The 17,581-nt window shown below is 47.2% G+C and overlaps 1 protein-coding gene and 1 long non-coding RNA gene across 3 annotated transcripts; both read right to left on the reverse strand.

The window, feature by feature from the left end:
* Nucleotides 1-7,903: 7,903 nt before the first annotated feature.
* LOC117286272 (ephrin type-B receptor 6-like) lies at nucleotides 7,904-8,989 on the reverse strand. The gene is made up of 2 exons (XM_033763973.1): nucleotides 8,867-8,989; nucleotides 7,904-8,707 (listed from the first exon to the last, which is right to left on the reverse strand). The coding sequence occupies exons 1-2, from the start codon at nucleotides 8,987-8,989 to the stop codon at nucleotides 8,045-8,047; spliced, it is 786 nt and encodes a 261-aa protein (XP_033619864.1). The 3' UTR covers nucleotides 7,904-8,044.
* Nucleotides 8,990-10,355: 1,366 nt separating this feature from the next.
* Nucleotides 10,356-17,570, reverse strand: LOC104850639. Of its 2 annotated transcripts, none has more exons than XR_777028.2 (3): nucleotides 17,339-17,570; nucleotides 10,850-10,920; nucleotides 10,356-10,551 (listed from the first exon to the last, which is right to left on the reverse strand). It is a non-coding gene; the product is annotated as an uncharacterized LOC104850639 (long non-coding RNA). The 2 variants fall into 2 exon arrangements; XR_004517504.1 differs by having other exon boundaries at nucleotides 10,850-11,079.
* Nucleotides 17,571-17,581: the final 11 nt, after the last annotated feature.

Below are 17,581 nucleotides of genomic sequence, written 5' to 3' on the forward strand. Positions count from 1 at the left end.
CATTATGTCTTACTCCTAGATCATGCCACACTTCTTTTAGGAAGAGGACTTTCCAGTACCTAGGATCTCTCCAGTTTTGTGAACATCACATTGTCCCATAGATCCCTGTGTTCCCTAAGTGAGGGAATAAGCAGATGCCCACTTATCTCAAGAGGCATTCCTTGTGATTTTTTTTGTTTTATTTTTGACATTGCAAAACCATCACATACCTTCTGATCTGGCCAACACTGTGTACATTTAGGAGTACGCAAAACATACTATTATTGTTAAATATCACATTTAATTTTAAAATCGGTTAGCTACAATAGCTGAATGGTTGCTTGGCAACCAAAAAGCTGAGGTTTTGAGGGAAAATATTCTGTTACTGTTCAAGTCAGAGCAGCGGGATTTGTTGACACATTTTGATTCAGCTGAATTCTTTATGATAGAACCAAACCCTGGGGTAGACAAAGGGAAAAACCAGGGAACACTCACATTTTACAGCTCGATTAATTTTAGAAAAGTAGAGAGGAAGTAAATTGCATCTCATCGCCTAGCTTGGGTTAGGACTGCCCGATTTAAGAACAAGTACTAATTAGCTGAAAGTAAAGCTCAGCTGTGACTTGGCTAAAAATGGGACCTCTTGCAAAAATGTACTTAGAACTGAGTGAGATGGAGCTGATGCACTTTGCATGTGAAAACTGGACTCATACTGAAAAAACAACATGTGGGGAAAAAGTCTGGGAACATTTTTTAAATGTCAAGCCATTGTGTTAAAGAAATGGCCATCCAGTTTGTTCATAATATGACCAGAAATAAAATCCAGACTGGCACTGTAGGCTGAGACTCTTTGGATGAGAGCATCTCTAGGCAAATTAACTTAGTGAAGGGTCACCTTAATAACCAAAAGAAAGATCTGGAAATAAGAACAACATTTTTAATAAAAGAAAGGGAAAGGAGGAAAGCTCTGGAGCTTTCTAATAGTGCTAGGGGAATGCATATAAGCTTTGGAGGAAATTTAATTTACTAGTGGCTCAAAACTATTTAAATGACTGAATGGAGAATTAACATATTTTATTTTGAAAATCCTCTATGCTTGGCTTTTGAGTGAGCTGAAAATTTTGTTAGAGCAAATAAAGTAGTTTTGGTTTTGATGTTTAAATCAACGTCTCGTTGTGACTTTCTCTGTTATAAAAACAGAATTCCTTCAAGTGTTCCAGAGGCAGTCATTTGATGTTACCATTAATCATGTGTGTCAATAATGTAGTCTGGAAAGATCCACAAGACCTTGGTAAAAGAGGGCTGCCCGAAGGCAACTGGATGGTGACAAGCAGCAGTGAGGCTGTTTTTCATTTGGCCTTAAAAGTTCATTTCTGAATTTTCTACAATATAAATTTATTAATAATTCAAAAAATACAATTTTGAGTAAACTTTAAAATTAATTTTAAAGGTATTAAAAAGAACAGTAATATGATGTGCTAGAGAGAACAGGACCTGAAATCTTGGACCTGAATTCGAATCCCTTCTGGCCTTTTAGTATTTGGAAGATCTTGGGCATGTCGTCTGATACCTCTGAATTCTATTTTTCTTTATTTTTAGCATGGTACAGAATACATGCATCTCTTGGTATATATAAGGGTTGGTTCCAGCCCTCCCACAGGTGCCAAAACATACTTGCTCAAGTTCTTTATATAAAAGGGCATAGCATTTGCACATAACCTATTACATCCTCCTGTAGCCTTTATCTCATCTCTAGACTATTTATGACAACTACAAAATGTAAATGCAGTGTTAATACTTGTTATTGTTGAGAGGATAAAGATAAGAAAACAATCTTACAAATTTATTTACTTCACTTGGCCCTGGAAAAGAGCATATTTTAGGGTTCTCTTTTCACTCTCATGTTCACTAGGTTGATGCATTTTAGAGTTATATTTTCAATCTATAGTGCTTTATGGGACATAATCCTACAGAAAAGCCAAGAAATTTCACTTGATGTTAGGATAGTTGCCAGGGCGCTCCCTAGCACTCCCAGGTATCCCCTCTGCATTACTGAGAACAGTCGCTAGGGGGAGATGGAGACACACCTTGGCCTCAGACTTGTCAATGCAGTCTTCAGAGGGTAGCAGTAACTTTAACTGTCTTCTGACGTCAACTAACTTGGACAAACCATGCAAATATTACAATAGCAGAAACGATCTCAAGCTAAAGTCTCTGCATATGACCTGTGATCTCTGTAGCTGGCAGCCTCCACAGAAGGGGGAGTCTTGCTGTGGGAGAGATGCTAGCTCATCAGCCAGGCTCGGCGCACTCATCTGTCTGCCGTTGCACAATGTGTGCATCTGTAGATCACACAACAGCATAAACTGCACCGAGCAGATTACGCACTGCCTGGCCTAACACGATGCAGAACACGGCTGGCTCCGAAAGGCAGGAGGTGGTGGCTGCCAAACTCCTTCCACCAGGGCTTTCTTTTCAATACCCACAGATTCTGAGACTCCCAGCAGGACTTCGGAGCTATCGAAAGGATGCTTTACTTCTCCTTGATTGAGGAAATTCATACAGTACAAAATCACAAAATCTGCAGTATTCCCGATGGTGGGTATTGCATGCTTCAAAACCTCAACTACCCACATTTAAACGTAGCCCACGTTACTGAGTCTGGGCGTTGGCCATCCGTGATGAGCTCGCGCGTGTGACATCTCTCAGCTGCCACGGTGGGAGCCACCGAGATGGCGCTTTGACATCAGCCAAACCTGAGTTGCAAGACAACTTCTGTCACTTCCAAGCTGTTTCTTAACCTTGGTGGGCCTCACATGCCTCTCCTGCAAAGTGGAGACCGTGACCTTTTCTTACAAAGGTCACTGTATTAGAAATGATGTATGCAATGTCTTGAGCATGACACGCTGAGTGTCGCTCGGAAGCAGCTTTGCTGAATCTGCAATGTGCAGAGCGCTCCCATTCTTTCCAACTGGACCCCAGTTTTCTGTCCTATTATCAGCCATCTGAGCTGCTCCTCTTTACTTTGTACACATGAACCCTCCTTCCTCTCCCTGCCCCAGCATCTGCTCCTCACTCCCTGGATTGGCTCTGTGAGTCTTCCCTTATTCTTCCTCTTTTCTAGCTCTGTTCTAAATGGAGATGACCTTCACAATAACAGTTATGGATGCTCCTGGACCTTACGATGAGATTTGTCACATAAGCCCATCCTAAGTTGAAAATAGCATAATTTAAAAATGCATTTCATGTGCCTGACCTATTCAGCATCCTAGCTTAGCCTTGCCTGGTTACACATGCCCAGGACACTCACAGAAGCCTATATTTGAGAGAAATATTTAAACACAAAAATATTTTAAAATAAAGTGCTGAATATTTTATTTCTACCCATACGTGGTGTCTCAGTCACTGAGACACAATGCCTAGCATCCACAACTTAAAAGAGGAGAGGTTTATTTTGGTTCACAATTTGTAGACCTTTCAGTTCATAGTGCACTGGCTCCAAGGCAGGATGGCATGGCACAGGGTCATGGCAAAGGACAGCTGCTCAGAGCATGGGGTTCAGGAAGCAGAGTGTCAAGGGAGGAGCCAGGAAGGGAGCGAGACCCCTCCAAGCCACGCCTTTGGTGGCCCACCTCTTCAGCCCAGCCCCACCTCTGAGCCACAAGTCAGTATCTCCCTCCATAATCCAATCACCTTTCAAAAGCGTATGAGTGCATGAGGCTCTTGGGGACACCTAGATATAAACCTTAGCAGTCTGTATTGTAGACACTGTGGTATGAAAAATACTATAAAACAAATATCCAAATATTACTGATGCCATACCACATTGTGGGGTAAGAGTTGCTCACTCTCACCACCCAGGGGCTGAGCCGGGTAGCTCACTGCACAGCCCAGCACTGCATAGAGTATTGTGTGCATGTTGCTTACCTGGGAAAGAATCCAAATTAAAAATTCAAGTATGGATTTCCTAAATGTGTATTATTTTCACACCATTATAAAGCTGAAAATAATCATAAGTCAAAAGAATCCTAAGTCAAGACACCCAAAGTTGAGACTGTATTTTCTTTACCTGATCATCAAGTCTTCTTCCTGCTCTCTCTCTCTACATGTTTCATGGTCTTAAGTGGTCATGATGCCTGTTCACCTTCTAGACTCCATCCACATCCCTCATCTGTCCAGTTTCCTATTTAAATTTATAAACATACTGTGTGTTGACTTTAAACCAAGGGAAATAATTATAAATAGAATCTACATTTACATAAGAGGTGAGCCAATTCATGTTACTAGACACAGTTCATCCTTTTCTAATTTTCACTTTTAATATCTGAATACTTCATGACTTCTTTCCAAGAGTCTATTGTATAATTCTCTCATAACGAGGGTAGGTATATGGAGATGGCTTACACGCTGTCTCCCTTTCTTGCACACAGTATTCTGGGAGTACCACTCACCATCAACACAGCCCTCCTTTTTTGAGAGGCCCCCACATCAGTGCTGCAGAAGTCTAAGCCTCTGACTTATTTCACTTGCTTCAACTAAAACAAAATACCTGAGCTTGGGAAATTTACAAAGGTTTATCCAGCTCCCGAGTCAACAGGATGAGTCAGCTGCTGGTCCAACAGGATGACTCCAACATCTGGTCAGCTCCTGGCAAGGCCATCTTGCTGCATTAGACCACAGCACAGGGCATCACAGGGGAGACAGAGCCAATGTGCACACTTGGGGCTCTCTTCTTACAAAGCTAACAATGCCATCACAGACTTCCAAATGCCAATAACATGGGCCTAGGGAGTAAGCTTCCGGCATATGAATTCAGGGGGATGCAACTGAGCCACAGGAACCCCTTGTCTCTTAACAGAACTTGGGTGCCAAGCTCCGCACATATAGAGAAATGGATCTCAGCAAAGAGAGGAACAGATACAGTCACCAGGCATGTGCAGGAGACATTCTTCTGCACGCGAGCCTCAGCAGCTGCACTGGTCACCTCTGGCCTCACTCCAGGGTTGGTGCTCACCAAGCTGTAAGTCTGTAGTCTGTGTATTGGTTAATCAATAGCCCTCTTCATCTGCCTCCTTTCATCTATTTTTTTCCTTTCATATTTTAACTTTATTTATGCTCTCTGGACAATTCTTTACAGAGAAAGATGAACCTTTCTTCATTTTTTGCAGCATTTACTGCCATAAAGTCGATTATGAGATAAGTATGTGTTATCTCCCTCGCTCCTTTTTCTCCCCAGTCCCCCTTTTTTCTGCCCCTCAGTGGACTCAATCTCCATGTGGCCCCTGACTAACAATGTGTATTTGGCAGTGGCTCTTGTACACGAAAGTGTGGATGGGTTCCAATGGTCATTCCACCTCTGAAACTTATTGAGGCCCAATGTGCATCTGTTTCTTTAAATTTTGTGCTTTTAATTTCCTCCAACTCTTAAGAAAAGACTCTAAAGGTCCTTAAGAAAAGGATCCCATAAGAGTCAGAGAAATTGGAAGTCTGGGCTCAGGCCACGAGCCTCGGAAATGGCAGAGCGAAGGTGGAACATAAACTGGCTGCACATTTCGTGTTTTTCCTCTCAGCCTCTTCCAAGGATGAGGTGAAATTCAGGACCACGAGTCAGGACACTGGGAAAACCACTGTTCTTCTTGTGCTGCTCCTCCAACCAGAGTAGCTTCCAGCTCAAATTTTAGAGAGCTCTGGGGCCTCAGGAAGGAAACAGGAAATAAAATACCTGGCAGAAGCCAAGTTCGTTCCTATTTGGAATCCAAATCCCTGAGGGTGAAGTTCCTGCTTCCTGAGTGTGCTCATGGTTGGACCTTCTATAAACTGTTTACTAAGCATGACTACAAATGCACACCAAGAAGCCAAGACCCGGGGCAGGGGATTTAGCTTAGTGGTTCGGTGGCCTGCCTTGCAAGCGCAAGGACCCGAGTTCAATATTTGGTACCAAAAAGCAAAAAAACAAAACAAAGCAAAACAAAAAACAATGCCAAGCCCCAACTGAAGACAAGCTGAAAAATACAGGGGTATCCCTATTTTCTCCCTGGTGACACTTACTTGCCTTCCAAGTAAGTCAAACGTTGCTGACTCTGAGAAGCTGTCCTTTATTTCCCTGCACTTGGATAAGTTGGTTGCTCCTCTTCTGGTCTGCCACAACCCCCACACCAACCTCTGAGAGGGTCTTACAATGAGGGGCACTACAGTGTCCTGTTCAGTGACCTGTCCCTCTCCCTTGGGTGCAGAGCTCTTCAGTGGATGAGGGAGCCTAGATTCCATTTATGAATTCTGGTACAGAAGGTGTGACCGGTGTGTGTGTGTGTGTGTGTGTGTGTGTGTGTGTGTGTGTGTCTGTGTGTGTGTGTGTGTGTGTATACAGAGAGAGAAGAAGCAGAGAGAAAAAGAGAAGTCTTATGTGGTGGCTATAATCCCAGTACTTTGGGAGGCTGAGGCTGGAGGATTCCGGTATAAACCTAGCCTGGACAAGTCTGAGAGTGAGCAAGACCATGTGTCACAATAAAAGATAAAAGGGCTGATACAGCTCAGTGCCCATGTCCTGAGATCAATATCCAGTAATGAAAAGGGGAAAAAATAAAGAAAGGAAAAATAGAAGGAATGAAAGGAAAGGAGAGAGAGGAAAAAAAAAAGAGAGAGAAACTGGCTGCAGTGGAAGCACTGTGAGAGGCCTGGATCAGTGTTGCATTAGTAACTTGACTCATGCATGCTCTCTTGTAAGGGATTCATTGATGATTTCTCTTCCTGGGCATCAGTTTGAACTCACATATTCCTCTATCCTACAGCTCTTGTCATATCTGAGTCATTCCTTTTTCCCAGGGGTAGCTGTCCACAAAGACAAGCATTGGCCTTTGGGCAAGACTGGGCAGTCACCACCGCGTTACTTGTCATGCTGTTGAGTAGCCCGACTTCCAGTGCCTCTGAGGTTCCTTTCCTGTGATAGATCCTGGGTCTGAGAACTGGCTCAAATCTGGAGATGCGGCACAGGATCACGGGTATTACTGCCTTAGCTTTCTTCTTGATATCTTCAGATTAGGTATAGCAAGCTCCTGAGAGTTGCTCATACATTTTCCCTCACAAGCACCATGTTGTATGAGCCATCCCCAAAGGTGATGCTGCACAGACACCTTATACCTGGCCCTACACCTTCACCTAGTAGGGTGCATGTACACACTTCACATGTGACAGCAAGTGCTGCACCTACCTCTGCTCCTCTGCTTACCTATGTTCCCTTGCTACTAAGGAGCTCAGTTCTGCAGCAGCAGCTCCTAACACAAAACACCTCAGCTGACATCATCCTTAGCCACACTTTTTTAGATCACCTTGGTAAACAGAGTGTCCTTGCGCTTTCTGAGGAACATGATCAGCTGGTAGGCTTTTCTGTCTTATGTAATGGACCAATTACAACATTTCTACTTTCCTAAGCCTTTTGATCCCTTCTTTCATAATCTTCCAAGGCAATTTTCAGCATCTCTACTTACTTTAGTGAAGGCGGTTACTTTTTCCAAACTTCCATGAGTCAGCAAATGGCATATGTTGGACTCATTCTCTAGGCTGCTTGCCAAAGTGTTAAATTCTGCACAAGGGAAGAGGAGCAGCTCCCTGTTGACACACATAGTGAGCTTTCCAATCCGGCCTTGACCACCACACTCTGGTCTTCAGCTCAGTCTCCAGGGCCATCAGTGCACGCCCGGCAGGCAATGCTCCCTAAGCTTGGGTGCATGTCCTCTCCACTCTGCCTGCACTCTCAGCTTTGCCACAGGTTATATATTGAGACTTAATTCTGTTTATAAACTGGTAGAAACAGAAGAGGTGATGGCAGGTTCCCAGGAAAGTGAGCATTGTCTTATAAGGCACCTACTTTATTTGAGGTCTCTGCAACATCCGGAAGTAGGTTCCCGATCAGCCACATGCAGCCCTCTGAGAAGGGGAGGGTGTGAGGTGCTAGGGAAGGGGTATCATAGCATGGTGGAAGAGATGGTGAATAGGAGGCACTAGCAGCCTCCAATCTACAATTTCTTTCCGCAGCTACCACTGAGGTACCCTCTCACTGCAGTGCAGACTAGGGATGCTGTCCTGCCTGGCTCCCTGCCCCATCCTCCTCCAGCTCTGCGTGAGCCACACAGGTGCCCACTGCTGCCACCAGGGAAGCCCCCCTAGCCCCACTGGCCTGTGTCTCAGGAAAGGAGGCAAAGGCCCGCAGCATGGGGGCGCAGCTGTAGGAGAAGAGCTTCACAGCCACCAGGGCCAGGCAAGCCCCTGTGTCCTGGAAGGCCACGTAGAAGCCGCGCTGAGTGAGAGGGCCAAAGCTGCGCTCCTTGACGTTCAGCTGCAGCCCGACCCTCTGCCCAGTCCTGTGGAGGCCCACGGCCCATGTGGAGGAGGAGGAGGAGGCAGGGAAGCTCTCGTCTGCTGCAATGGTGTCCACCTTGGTCCACTGCCTGAGGTGCCAGGCAGGGCTGCTGTCAGGGGCATCGGGCTCCTCAGCCTGGCGGTAGTAGAGGGTGAAGGTCTCCCTGCAGGTGCCCCCGCTCACACCCAGGCTGTTGCAGGCTCTCACGGAGAAGTGTAGTCTGATGTGTACCCTCTGGGCCCCTCGCAGCTCCACAAAGTGCGTCTGCAGCCAGTTGTCCTGCCCAGTGCCTGTGGGGGCCCCTGCCACGTGGCACGCCTCGAAGGTCCTAGTCAGGCGGCGCTGGTCGTCCAGCACGCTCACCTCATCCCACTGCAGGGGCCGGAAGAAGGTTAGCTGGGCTGTGCAGGGAGGTTGGGTGACAATGAAGGGGACCTGTCTACTCTAATAGGACTAAAATTAATGGCAGGCTACGAAGGGAGCAGAGATCCTGAAGCTCAGTTCCTCCAGAGCAAAGGAGTCTGAGCTCACCTGGCTACTCAGGATTTCTTGTCTGATTTCTCCAGTCCAGGAACCATGGAGGTGTTGCCCTGAGTGATGGGGCTCTGAACAGGTTTCTATGTTCTTGCAGGTGATGAACAAAGAATTGGACATGGCACATGAAAGGAAGAAGAAAGCAGCAAAGTTAAACGAGGTGATGGTACAGCCGGTGAGCAGGCTCACACTGGCAGAAAGAAATAAAAAGAAAAGTGGCACATTCACTGAATATGCTGGGTTTAAGAATTGAAATGTTTCACCAGGTCTAGAGTGCCTCCCACTGGGTCAGGCAGAGCACACCTGGCAACGTGACACTGACAGGGTGCTGAGTCATGCTAGATGTTTCTACTACCTGTGCCCTTTTCCGTAATTCACTCTGTTATAATTGGATCAAGGAGATGCAGCCCATATGCATAAAACTTTCATGAGCATCAACTGAAGAAAGGTTACTATAGGTCATGTGGAAGGATCTGGCACGCACAACTCATCTCTACCTCTGGGTAGTGGACCTTAGGACACCAGTTGGGGGAGTGGCCCTCAGGCATTGTCCAGGTTCAAGGGAGTGGAGGCCAGTGGTCCCCTAACACATATTGTACTGTCCGCGTTAGACTTATCACTAGTCAGGGCCCAAGGGGAATTCCTAAAGTGGGATGGAGAGCCTAAACCTGCCTTACCCACAGAGTAAATGCCCATGTTTACTGACTTCCATCAGAAAACAAAATGTAGGACTAGTCAGTAAGAGGCAGAAAGGGATTTATTAGCCAAAATTTTTTAAAGTATACATTTAAAGGAATAGAATGTAGGCCCTCCAGTGAAAGAGGAGCATCATATCATAGACTGAGGCTGGGTACACTGATGGAGACTTCGGGGTAGAAAGAAATCTCAGTCTACTCTGTCCATAGTATGAGCTCTATGGTGCTCTTCTGTAGAGGAAGAGCATGATGGCCCCCAGCAGGTGCTGTCCACATCCAGTGATGACAAAACCCATGTGTAAGAGGAAACAAATACACAAGACCCTCTTGCAAGTAAAAAGGCACAGCCCAAAACTGTATTTTTAATTAACAGTGTAATTAAAAAATAAAAAGGCATTATTTTAAAATTATACTTTTCCTTGACTTCTTTTTACCTGTGTTTATTTTTCTATGCTACTTCAGACTCACCCCACCTGGTGGGTAGGTGAGCCAGCCATCTCAGAAGGCTCTCCTGTGGTGCCCAACAACACCTCTGCCAGAGAGAAAGGCACACAGCAGTTACTCCACCCCAAGGGGAACCCAAAATGCCCCCAATCCATTTCATTTGGCAGCAGGAGATCAGCTCCTGTTAGGAACCTGTCTGAAATACCTGATAGAGGTCACTCATGATCCCCATGCCATCCCCTCTTTTAGGCCTTCACTCTTTTCTGCCTCTTGGAGCCCTCCCCTTTCCCACCACACTGGACTCCACCGTGAGGTGGGGGAATCTGGCCCCTTCCTCCTTACCTTCCAGAGCCAGCACTGAGGGCACCAAGGTCAGGACGCATAGGCCACACACCGTGCCTGCCACTCTGATCCTCCACCTGGCAGCGCCCTCAGAAGCCATGGGACATCTTCAAGGCTCCCACCATTTCCCTGGCCACCACCCTGCCCCCAGGTGGGGATGTGGCTTTCACAAGACTGGGGATCTGCAGCCACACTTGCTTCCTGGGGAGACATGCAGAGCCAGAAGAGGCAGGGAGGAGAAAATGCCTTTTCATGTCTAACCCAGGCACTCAGATCTGGTTTGTGTCCCCACAAACAGCTCTCAGATTCCGCAGGCACAGACTTTGGGCCAGCAGCATCAGGGGCACAGGGTCTCTCATGAGTATGCTCTGCAAATTCCACCATCCTGGAGCCCAACAGGCCAGGCCACCTCCCACTCCCTGTGTGACGGTGACTCTGCGGTTCTCTCTCCTGGCCTCCTCCTTAAAGAGGAACCCAGGTAACTCTGTCTCCTCCTTACCCCTTTCTTCTGGAAGGAGTGATTCCAGCTCTTTCTCTTCATTTACTCTCCTTCCTTCCTCCAGCAGTCACCTTTGTGGAAGTTAGAAATTTCCTCGCATCAGAGTTGGGGAGGGAGGTGGCTGCTGTGTGCTCACTGACACACAGACTCTCCCTGTGCTCCTGCTCTCTTCCCTGGATGCTCTGGACAATGCAGCGAGGCAGTAGAGTGAGAGGGGTGCAGGAAGATGCCTGTAGGGTAGGAAGGGAGGGAAGGGAGGGGAACAAATGTAAAAGGACCACAGGCATAAAGATTCTGAAAGATGAGTGAGGAAAGAGCTATGTCGGTCTGGCAGACAATCTCTGAACAAAAGTTCTCTCCCTCCAGGGCCTCATGTTTTCCTGTGGCTTAGAGAAAAATAAGCGTATGGCTTGAACACATGAAAAGATACTTCATGTGTACTCACAGTCGAAGGAAGGCTTATGAAAACAACTGTAGAGACTGGGAGAGGTCACGCATGTCTGTAATCTCGGCACTCGGGGAGGCTGAGGCAGAGGATTGAATGTCTGAGCCCAGCCTGATTTGGCAACTTAGAGACAACGTATCTCCAAATAAGGGCTGAGGTTTTCGCTTAATGTGAAGGCCCTGTGTTCAATCCCCAGTAACCCAAACCCCAAAACAAAAACAAAACTGTGGCATGGAAATGGTTATACACCAAATGTTGGTGCCCCTGCCCTTAATTCCTGTATAGAAACCCTGACCCTGTGTGGATGGTATAAAGAGGTAGGGCTTGGGGAGTAAGTGCTGAGGGCTGTTCCCTCATTCATGGGAGTAGGGGTCTTATAAAAGAGATCCCACAGGGCTTGTAACCCTCTTTCTACCTCATCACACTACATTGAAAAGAGCACAGTTCCAAGTGGAAAGAGGGCCTGAACCCAAATCCAAATACTCCGGCTCCCCAGCCTGGACCAGCCTCCAGGGTGGTGAGAAATACATGTCTATGGGTGACAGCCCACCCAGTCCATGGCACTCGGCTACTGCAGCCTGAATTGGCTCAGGTGTCATTGTACCTATGACACTGAGAAAACACACTTTGAGCAGGACAAAGTATCAGCAATGGTGTCTCCTAGTTCTCAGTGGGAAGCTGGTGTTGGAAAACAACTGCCAATCCCTGTCTGGGAGCTTGACCGCTCTGACACTGTGCAGGGGCCAGAACTTGTACCAGTTTGCACAGAACTATGAACAAGGGTGCTCATGCAAATTGTTTATAAGGGAAAAGGCTGCAAATTAACTGCCTGCCCATCCACACACAGCTGTCAGGAAATGAGGGCGCATCCTCAGTGAGGATGATCAGGCACTGGTCATGAGCTGAAAGAAAATCATTTCTAGGGTAGTGCTAAGTGCAGAACTGAAGTGCTATCTGAAGAACAAACACATACGTATATATGGAAGCACAGTTATAGAGGAGCACAGGCAACTGGGTAAGAAAGCAAAGGAAGGGGAATGGGGGTCACAGCCAGCAGAATTAACCGTCCTTGTGTTTTCTGGAATTTTACATTTAAAATCTTGCATATGTCTTATCCTTCCAACCGCATCATCACTTAAAAGTGTAGATATGAACTCCTTAGTACAATGAACACAGAGAGTATTTATCCTTCAGAATGATTTCCGAGAACTCCAGACAGCTTCCGACTTAGGAAAGCTTCAGAGCTGCCGGAGGCGCAGCATCGTGCCTAAGAGTCTAGCACCAGAGACCTGGCTACCTCCAGGGTCACAGCCAAGACCTGTGAGCCAGCACCTGCTCTGCCCGCTGACCCGGACAGCGGCTGTGCTCCATCTCTCCTTGCAGCTCAGTCCCCAGAGCCTGTGTGTGTTTTTTGCACAGAAGCGCAGAATCCATACATTTCTGTCTGATAGGGTCATTGCCCACATTTCTCAAGAGAGGACTGGAACCAAAACCAAAACTAAAACAGCCAGCCAGAAGGGGAGTTGCAAGCTGCATGTGTGCGGCCCTGTGAGCCAGAGTGGTGTGGAAAAGTCTACATTTCTCAATGAAAGCGAAATTGAAATTTGCGACTACGTTCAACTTTAATCAATAAGAAAATCATAACTTAATTCCTACTCATTAAATTTTTTTCTGGTAATCCTGGATGTGTAAGAAAAGAAAACCTCCAAAATGCAAGCAGTGGAGTACACTTCTAATTTCAACACTGTGAGAGTCTGAAGTAGAAGGATTACACGTCTGAGGCAAGCCAGGGAAACACAGCAATGTGAAGAAACCCTATCTCTAAAGGAATTATAATATAATATTTTGGTAACACGTTAACACATTCTTTTGGTTTGAAGGACAGCAAAAAGGAGATATAAAACAAGCAGTATGAATAATATCACTTGTGGGACATGGAACGTTTCAGCAAATAAGGGATGGCAATGTTGTTGCTTTAATGACCCACAACGTAAGTCACACAGTGGCTTGTGGCTGTAGCTGGTTACTTGCACAGCCTAAACATGTATTTCAATGACACCATTAAGCTAGTCTGGCTCCATATGATCCAGCAAAGAGCACAGCCAATTACCAAATATGTGAACCACCCAGCTTCTCCCATCAAGAAGAATCAGAAGGAAAAGAAAATGGAAACACTGCTTGGAGAATGTTAGGCATAATTTTTTGAAGTTTTACAAAGATCAAAGATATTCATTAAATATAAATGGTTGAAGATCTTAAAGTACTGAAAAGTGTGTTTTAATGTTTGTTGAGAACCTCTCAGATTCAGGTACAGAGTGTTGAAGGTTAAAACAGTTCTTTTGGGGAAAAACGTTGTTGAGTCAGAGTAAGACATTAAATGAGATAAATTCAATTCCTTTATTTTCTAATATATAAAACAAATTTAAGACTATTTCCACTGGAAGAATGAAAAAGAAGGAAAGAGGAAACTTTAAGATATGGAATAAATTACCATCAACTAACTCGTAGCACTGCAGATTCTTCTGAAGCAAGTGTCAAAGGTAGAAAAACAAGTGATAAGAACATGACTGCTTCGCCTGCCTGGAATACTAAACTAGCAGCACTTACAGCCTGACTTCCAAAGGGGCCTGCACTGGTTGTGGACAGGGAACATCTCCTGCCCTCATCCGCAAGAGCGTCCTGGGCACAGCAAGCATGGGAAGAGACCTTCACAATGTCCGGCTTCTCCCTGACCCCTCCACTGCTTGAGACCCCTCTATCTGCTCAGCTCATGGGAGGAGCTGTCCAGTATCCAGAATTCTTTGAACACACACACACACACGCACACACACACACGCACACACACACACACACACACACAAATGATCAAGACTGATGTCAGTCAGGAAAACACTCTCATCGCAATGCATATGAGGTTTAAAAAATATAAAGTGCCCAAAGCAGCAGAAATGAGGATGTAAAATAACAGTACAGAAAATGAGACTGAAGGGCTGGGGAGTTAGCTCAGTGGTTCACCCAACTGCTTCGAAAGTGCAAGAACCCGAGTTTGATCCCCGATACCAAAAAAATAAATAAAAACAAAGAAACTAAGACTAATTAGATGAAGTTTCATGTGACAAAAATTGCATTCTATGATTTCATATATTTCTCTGCTCCTTTTCCAGATATATCATTTTCTGGATATATCACTTTCTGATACAATGGAGATGTGAGATCCATGAGCCTTATACATTTCTTTCGTTCACACAATAAGATAGGTCTTAGACATTAAGGTTTGACCTGGATTTCAAGAACTGGTGAAAATGAAAGACTGTAGAATCTTAGCTTAGGTAGTCAGTTTTCTATGAATATGAAAAGTGTAAAGATAAATTAAAATTTTAAATCAATAAGGGCATTAAAAATTAACTATGCTCAAATTAAATTCTAAATATGACTGTCTACGAACAAATCTGGCTTGCGTAATAGATCTTATGCACCTCAATCCACAAAGTGAAATTTTAAAATTTAAGTAATCTAAGCCAAATCAGCTTGGAGAAAAGTAAGACAGAGACAGATCTAATCATTAAAATTGGTTACTTGTAGGAGGGAGAAATGCAGGGTGGTAGGAGGGGATAATTTAACTTTGTCTTATACGTACTTCAATAGTTTTTCTTGCTATTATATTACAAGAAGGCATACTTTACTTTTTATAGATACAAAAAACACAAAGAAACTAAGATGGTTTTAAAACCTAGACAATTCTGTTTCCTCCCCTCCCCTTTGCCCTCTAAGGGGTAAGGAGTGTTCACCTGTAAGAGGAAAGCAGACATGAAGGGATAGTAGAAGTGGAGATGAATGAGCAGAGAGACAGCAATAAGAGTGAAATAATGGCTGTCCCTGGATGTTCCTCAAGCTTCTCTCCCCAAGCTCATTTTCTCATGCTTCTCTACCACCATGTCACGAAAAGTACTGGAACACAAAGAAACAGAGGGGACTGGGCATTCAGCACAGGTGAGGGCACCATGGAAACAAAGCCCAGACAGAGCTGAGGCAAGGCCTTCAGCAGTCCTGGGGAGAGGGAGCATCCTCAGCACAAAAGGGCCAAGGGTTTGGTGCCCTTTGGGAGTGCTGGGCTGGTTCTCACACCTGTTCCCTGCAGGGTCAGCGTGGGAGGGGTCAGCACCAGGGGCCCTGTCCTCTGTCCTGGTGTGCAGCTGTTAAATGCCCAGGAAATTCCAATGTAATCCTTGCTCAGCTGAACACTGCAGCCTCCTCCCTCTAATCTGCACCCTGGAGATCCTCTCCCAGCTCTCTCCTGCTCTGGCCTTTGTCTTGAAAAGGAGCCCAGCAGGCTGTGAGGCAGCATCCAGGCCAGGCAGGAAGGAGGTGGCCCTCCTCTGGCTCCTGATGCCCTGCCGCCCAGGCAAAGAAGCCCACTTGTGGATGACCCAGCAGAAGACTCCTGTGTCCCCTGAGGCCTCCCACTTGTGACAATGTCCCCAGGAGCAGCCACACAGACACATGTGCCTCCCACTCCCAGGCTGTGAGGAGGGGAGGCTTTTAAGATGCAGGCAGTGTCTGGGTCTGGCCACGTAGAAGGAGCCAGACAGCCATGTAGAATGAGTTACACAGACTGGGCATTGACAGGGGACATGCCGGGTCCTGGAAAAGGGCAGGAGGAGGGGGTGGGACAAGTGGCAAGTGTGTGTGAGGGAAGAGCAGGGAAAGGTGGTGGGTGAAAGCCCCTGAGCACCAGGAGCAGCACTTGTGCTGGCTGTGCCTGAGGGTGTGTCCAGGGAGTCTGTGTGAGGGGAGCAGCAATGAGCTGGGCTGTCTCTGCAGGGCTCCATGAACTCCTGTGCCTTGCTACATCTGCATGACTATGAGTTGGGGAGATGCCTCTGCAGAAGTAGGGGAGCTGAGAGAGGGAGCCCAGGAGGAGGCAGCAGGGCAGGGGTACAGGGTCTAGGGCCAGGGACCAGGAGAGGGTGAGGAGCTGGGGGCTCTGCTGTCTCAGATGAGGATCCTGCCTTGCCCATCCTCAGCCATCCTGGCCTGTTGCTCCCATATCCGGCTAACTCCATGGTCATGCCCAGCTGTCTCCTTGCACACTGAATGGACCAACGGGCTCCAAAGCAGTCGTGCGCCCTGGGTTACTACATAGGAGCACAGGAACCCATGCTAATCTTCCTTTAAGGAAAAAGGTCTGCTTCCCGGAAAGGTGCCTTGCTCCTCTGAGCAGCACTCAGTCCCTCAGTGCCCATCACTCTGGCAGCTTCCCTGGGCTGTGAGCAGCCCCCTGATCCTCCCCAGGGTCTCTCAGCTCAGAAGCACCTGCTCCCTTTCAGGAGCCTGTCAAGTGCCCCTGGTGCTGGAGGGCCTGAGCTAACTGACTGGGAACAGGCCTGACAGCTCTCCTTGTGGGCACTGCCAGGGACATTACCACATCAGCCATGCTGGGCCCATGCCAGCTCCCCCAGGGATGGGAGGAGAGAGGGTGCCAGACAGCCAAGACAGTGGGTGGAGGTGGGGAGCAGGCATGGCCAAGCACCCAGAAGCAGGGAGGGTGAGGCCAGGCAAGAGCAGGCAGGAGACTTTGGTCACAACTTGGGGCTAAGGTGAGAAGGAGGACCCAAACCTCCACTTCTAGGGCTTTAATGGGATCCAGGCTGGGGGCCAGGGATGCTGTGAGGAGCTGAGGGCAGGTTTGCATGGGCCTCCTGGCTCCTCCCAGCTCCAAGGGGATTGGAGAGATGCCACTGGAGTCAGAGGGATGGGCAGTTCCATTCAGGAGGGCTGGAGGCCTGCTTCTGTGAGGAGCCCTGGCCAGCAGATCAGGACCCCCCAATCCAGAGCCAAAGAGAGGTCTCCGGAAGCGCGGTGGACCTTAGTAGGGCATAATGAGGACTTCGAGGGGCAGTTCCTGAAGCTCTTGGCCTGGGAGCATACTCAGAACTCCCCATGAACAGCCCCAAGGGGTGCAGAGGCCCTGAGGGAGTGCCCTCTACTTTGCAAACCTTAAGCGCTCTTCAGTTGTCATCCAGTGACTCCACCCAAGCCCTTACCTTCCCTCAGGCCTCCATTCCCCGTCTATGTCCCTGGGGATCTGAGGTGGAGATGTAACTCCCAGAGCTCGAGGGGGCCCCGCGTGTCCTCTTGGGTTCAGGGACCCCGATTGACCGCGGCACGCGTCCGCTGGGCGAGAGGACTCGGGATCCTGGGAGGACACCGGATTGGCACAGGGGATCCCTCCGGGCTGGTGTCGCTATCGCAGTCACAGAGCTAGGTCGCGGGTCTCCCGCCAGCAG

Source organism: Fukomys damarensis, unplaced genomic scaffold (genome assembly GCF_012274545.1).
Source record: "Fukomys damarensis isolate Sample0158 unplaced genomic scaffold, DMR_v1.0_HiC HiC_scaffold_16, whole genome shotgun sequence".
Taxonomy (NCBI): domain Eukaryota; kingdom Metazoa; phylum Chordata; class Mammalia; order Rodentia; family Bathyergidae; genus Fukomys; species Fukomys damarensis.

What these genes read in the sequence shown, in the direction of transcription:
- LOC117286272 (XM_033763973.1), bottom strand. Translation starts at nt 8,989, where the DNA reads ATGTCCAATTCTTTGTTCATCACCTGCAAGAACATAGAAACCTGTTCA. An exon ending in AAGAAATCCTGAGTAGCCAG is followed by an intron (nt 8,708 to 8,866) that starts GTGAGCTCAGAC and finishes CGGCCCCTGCAG; the next exon opens with TGGGATGAGGTGAGCGTGCT.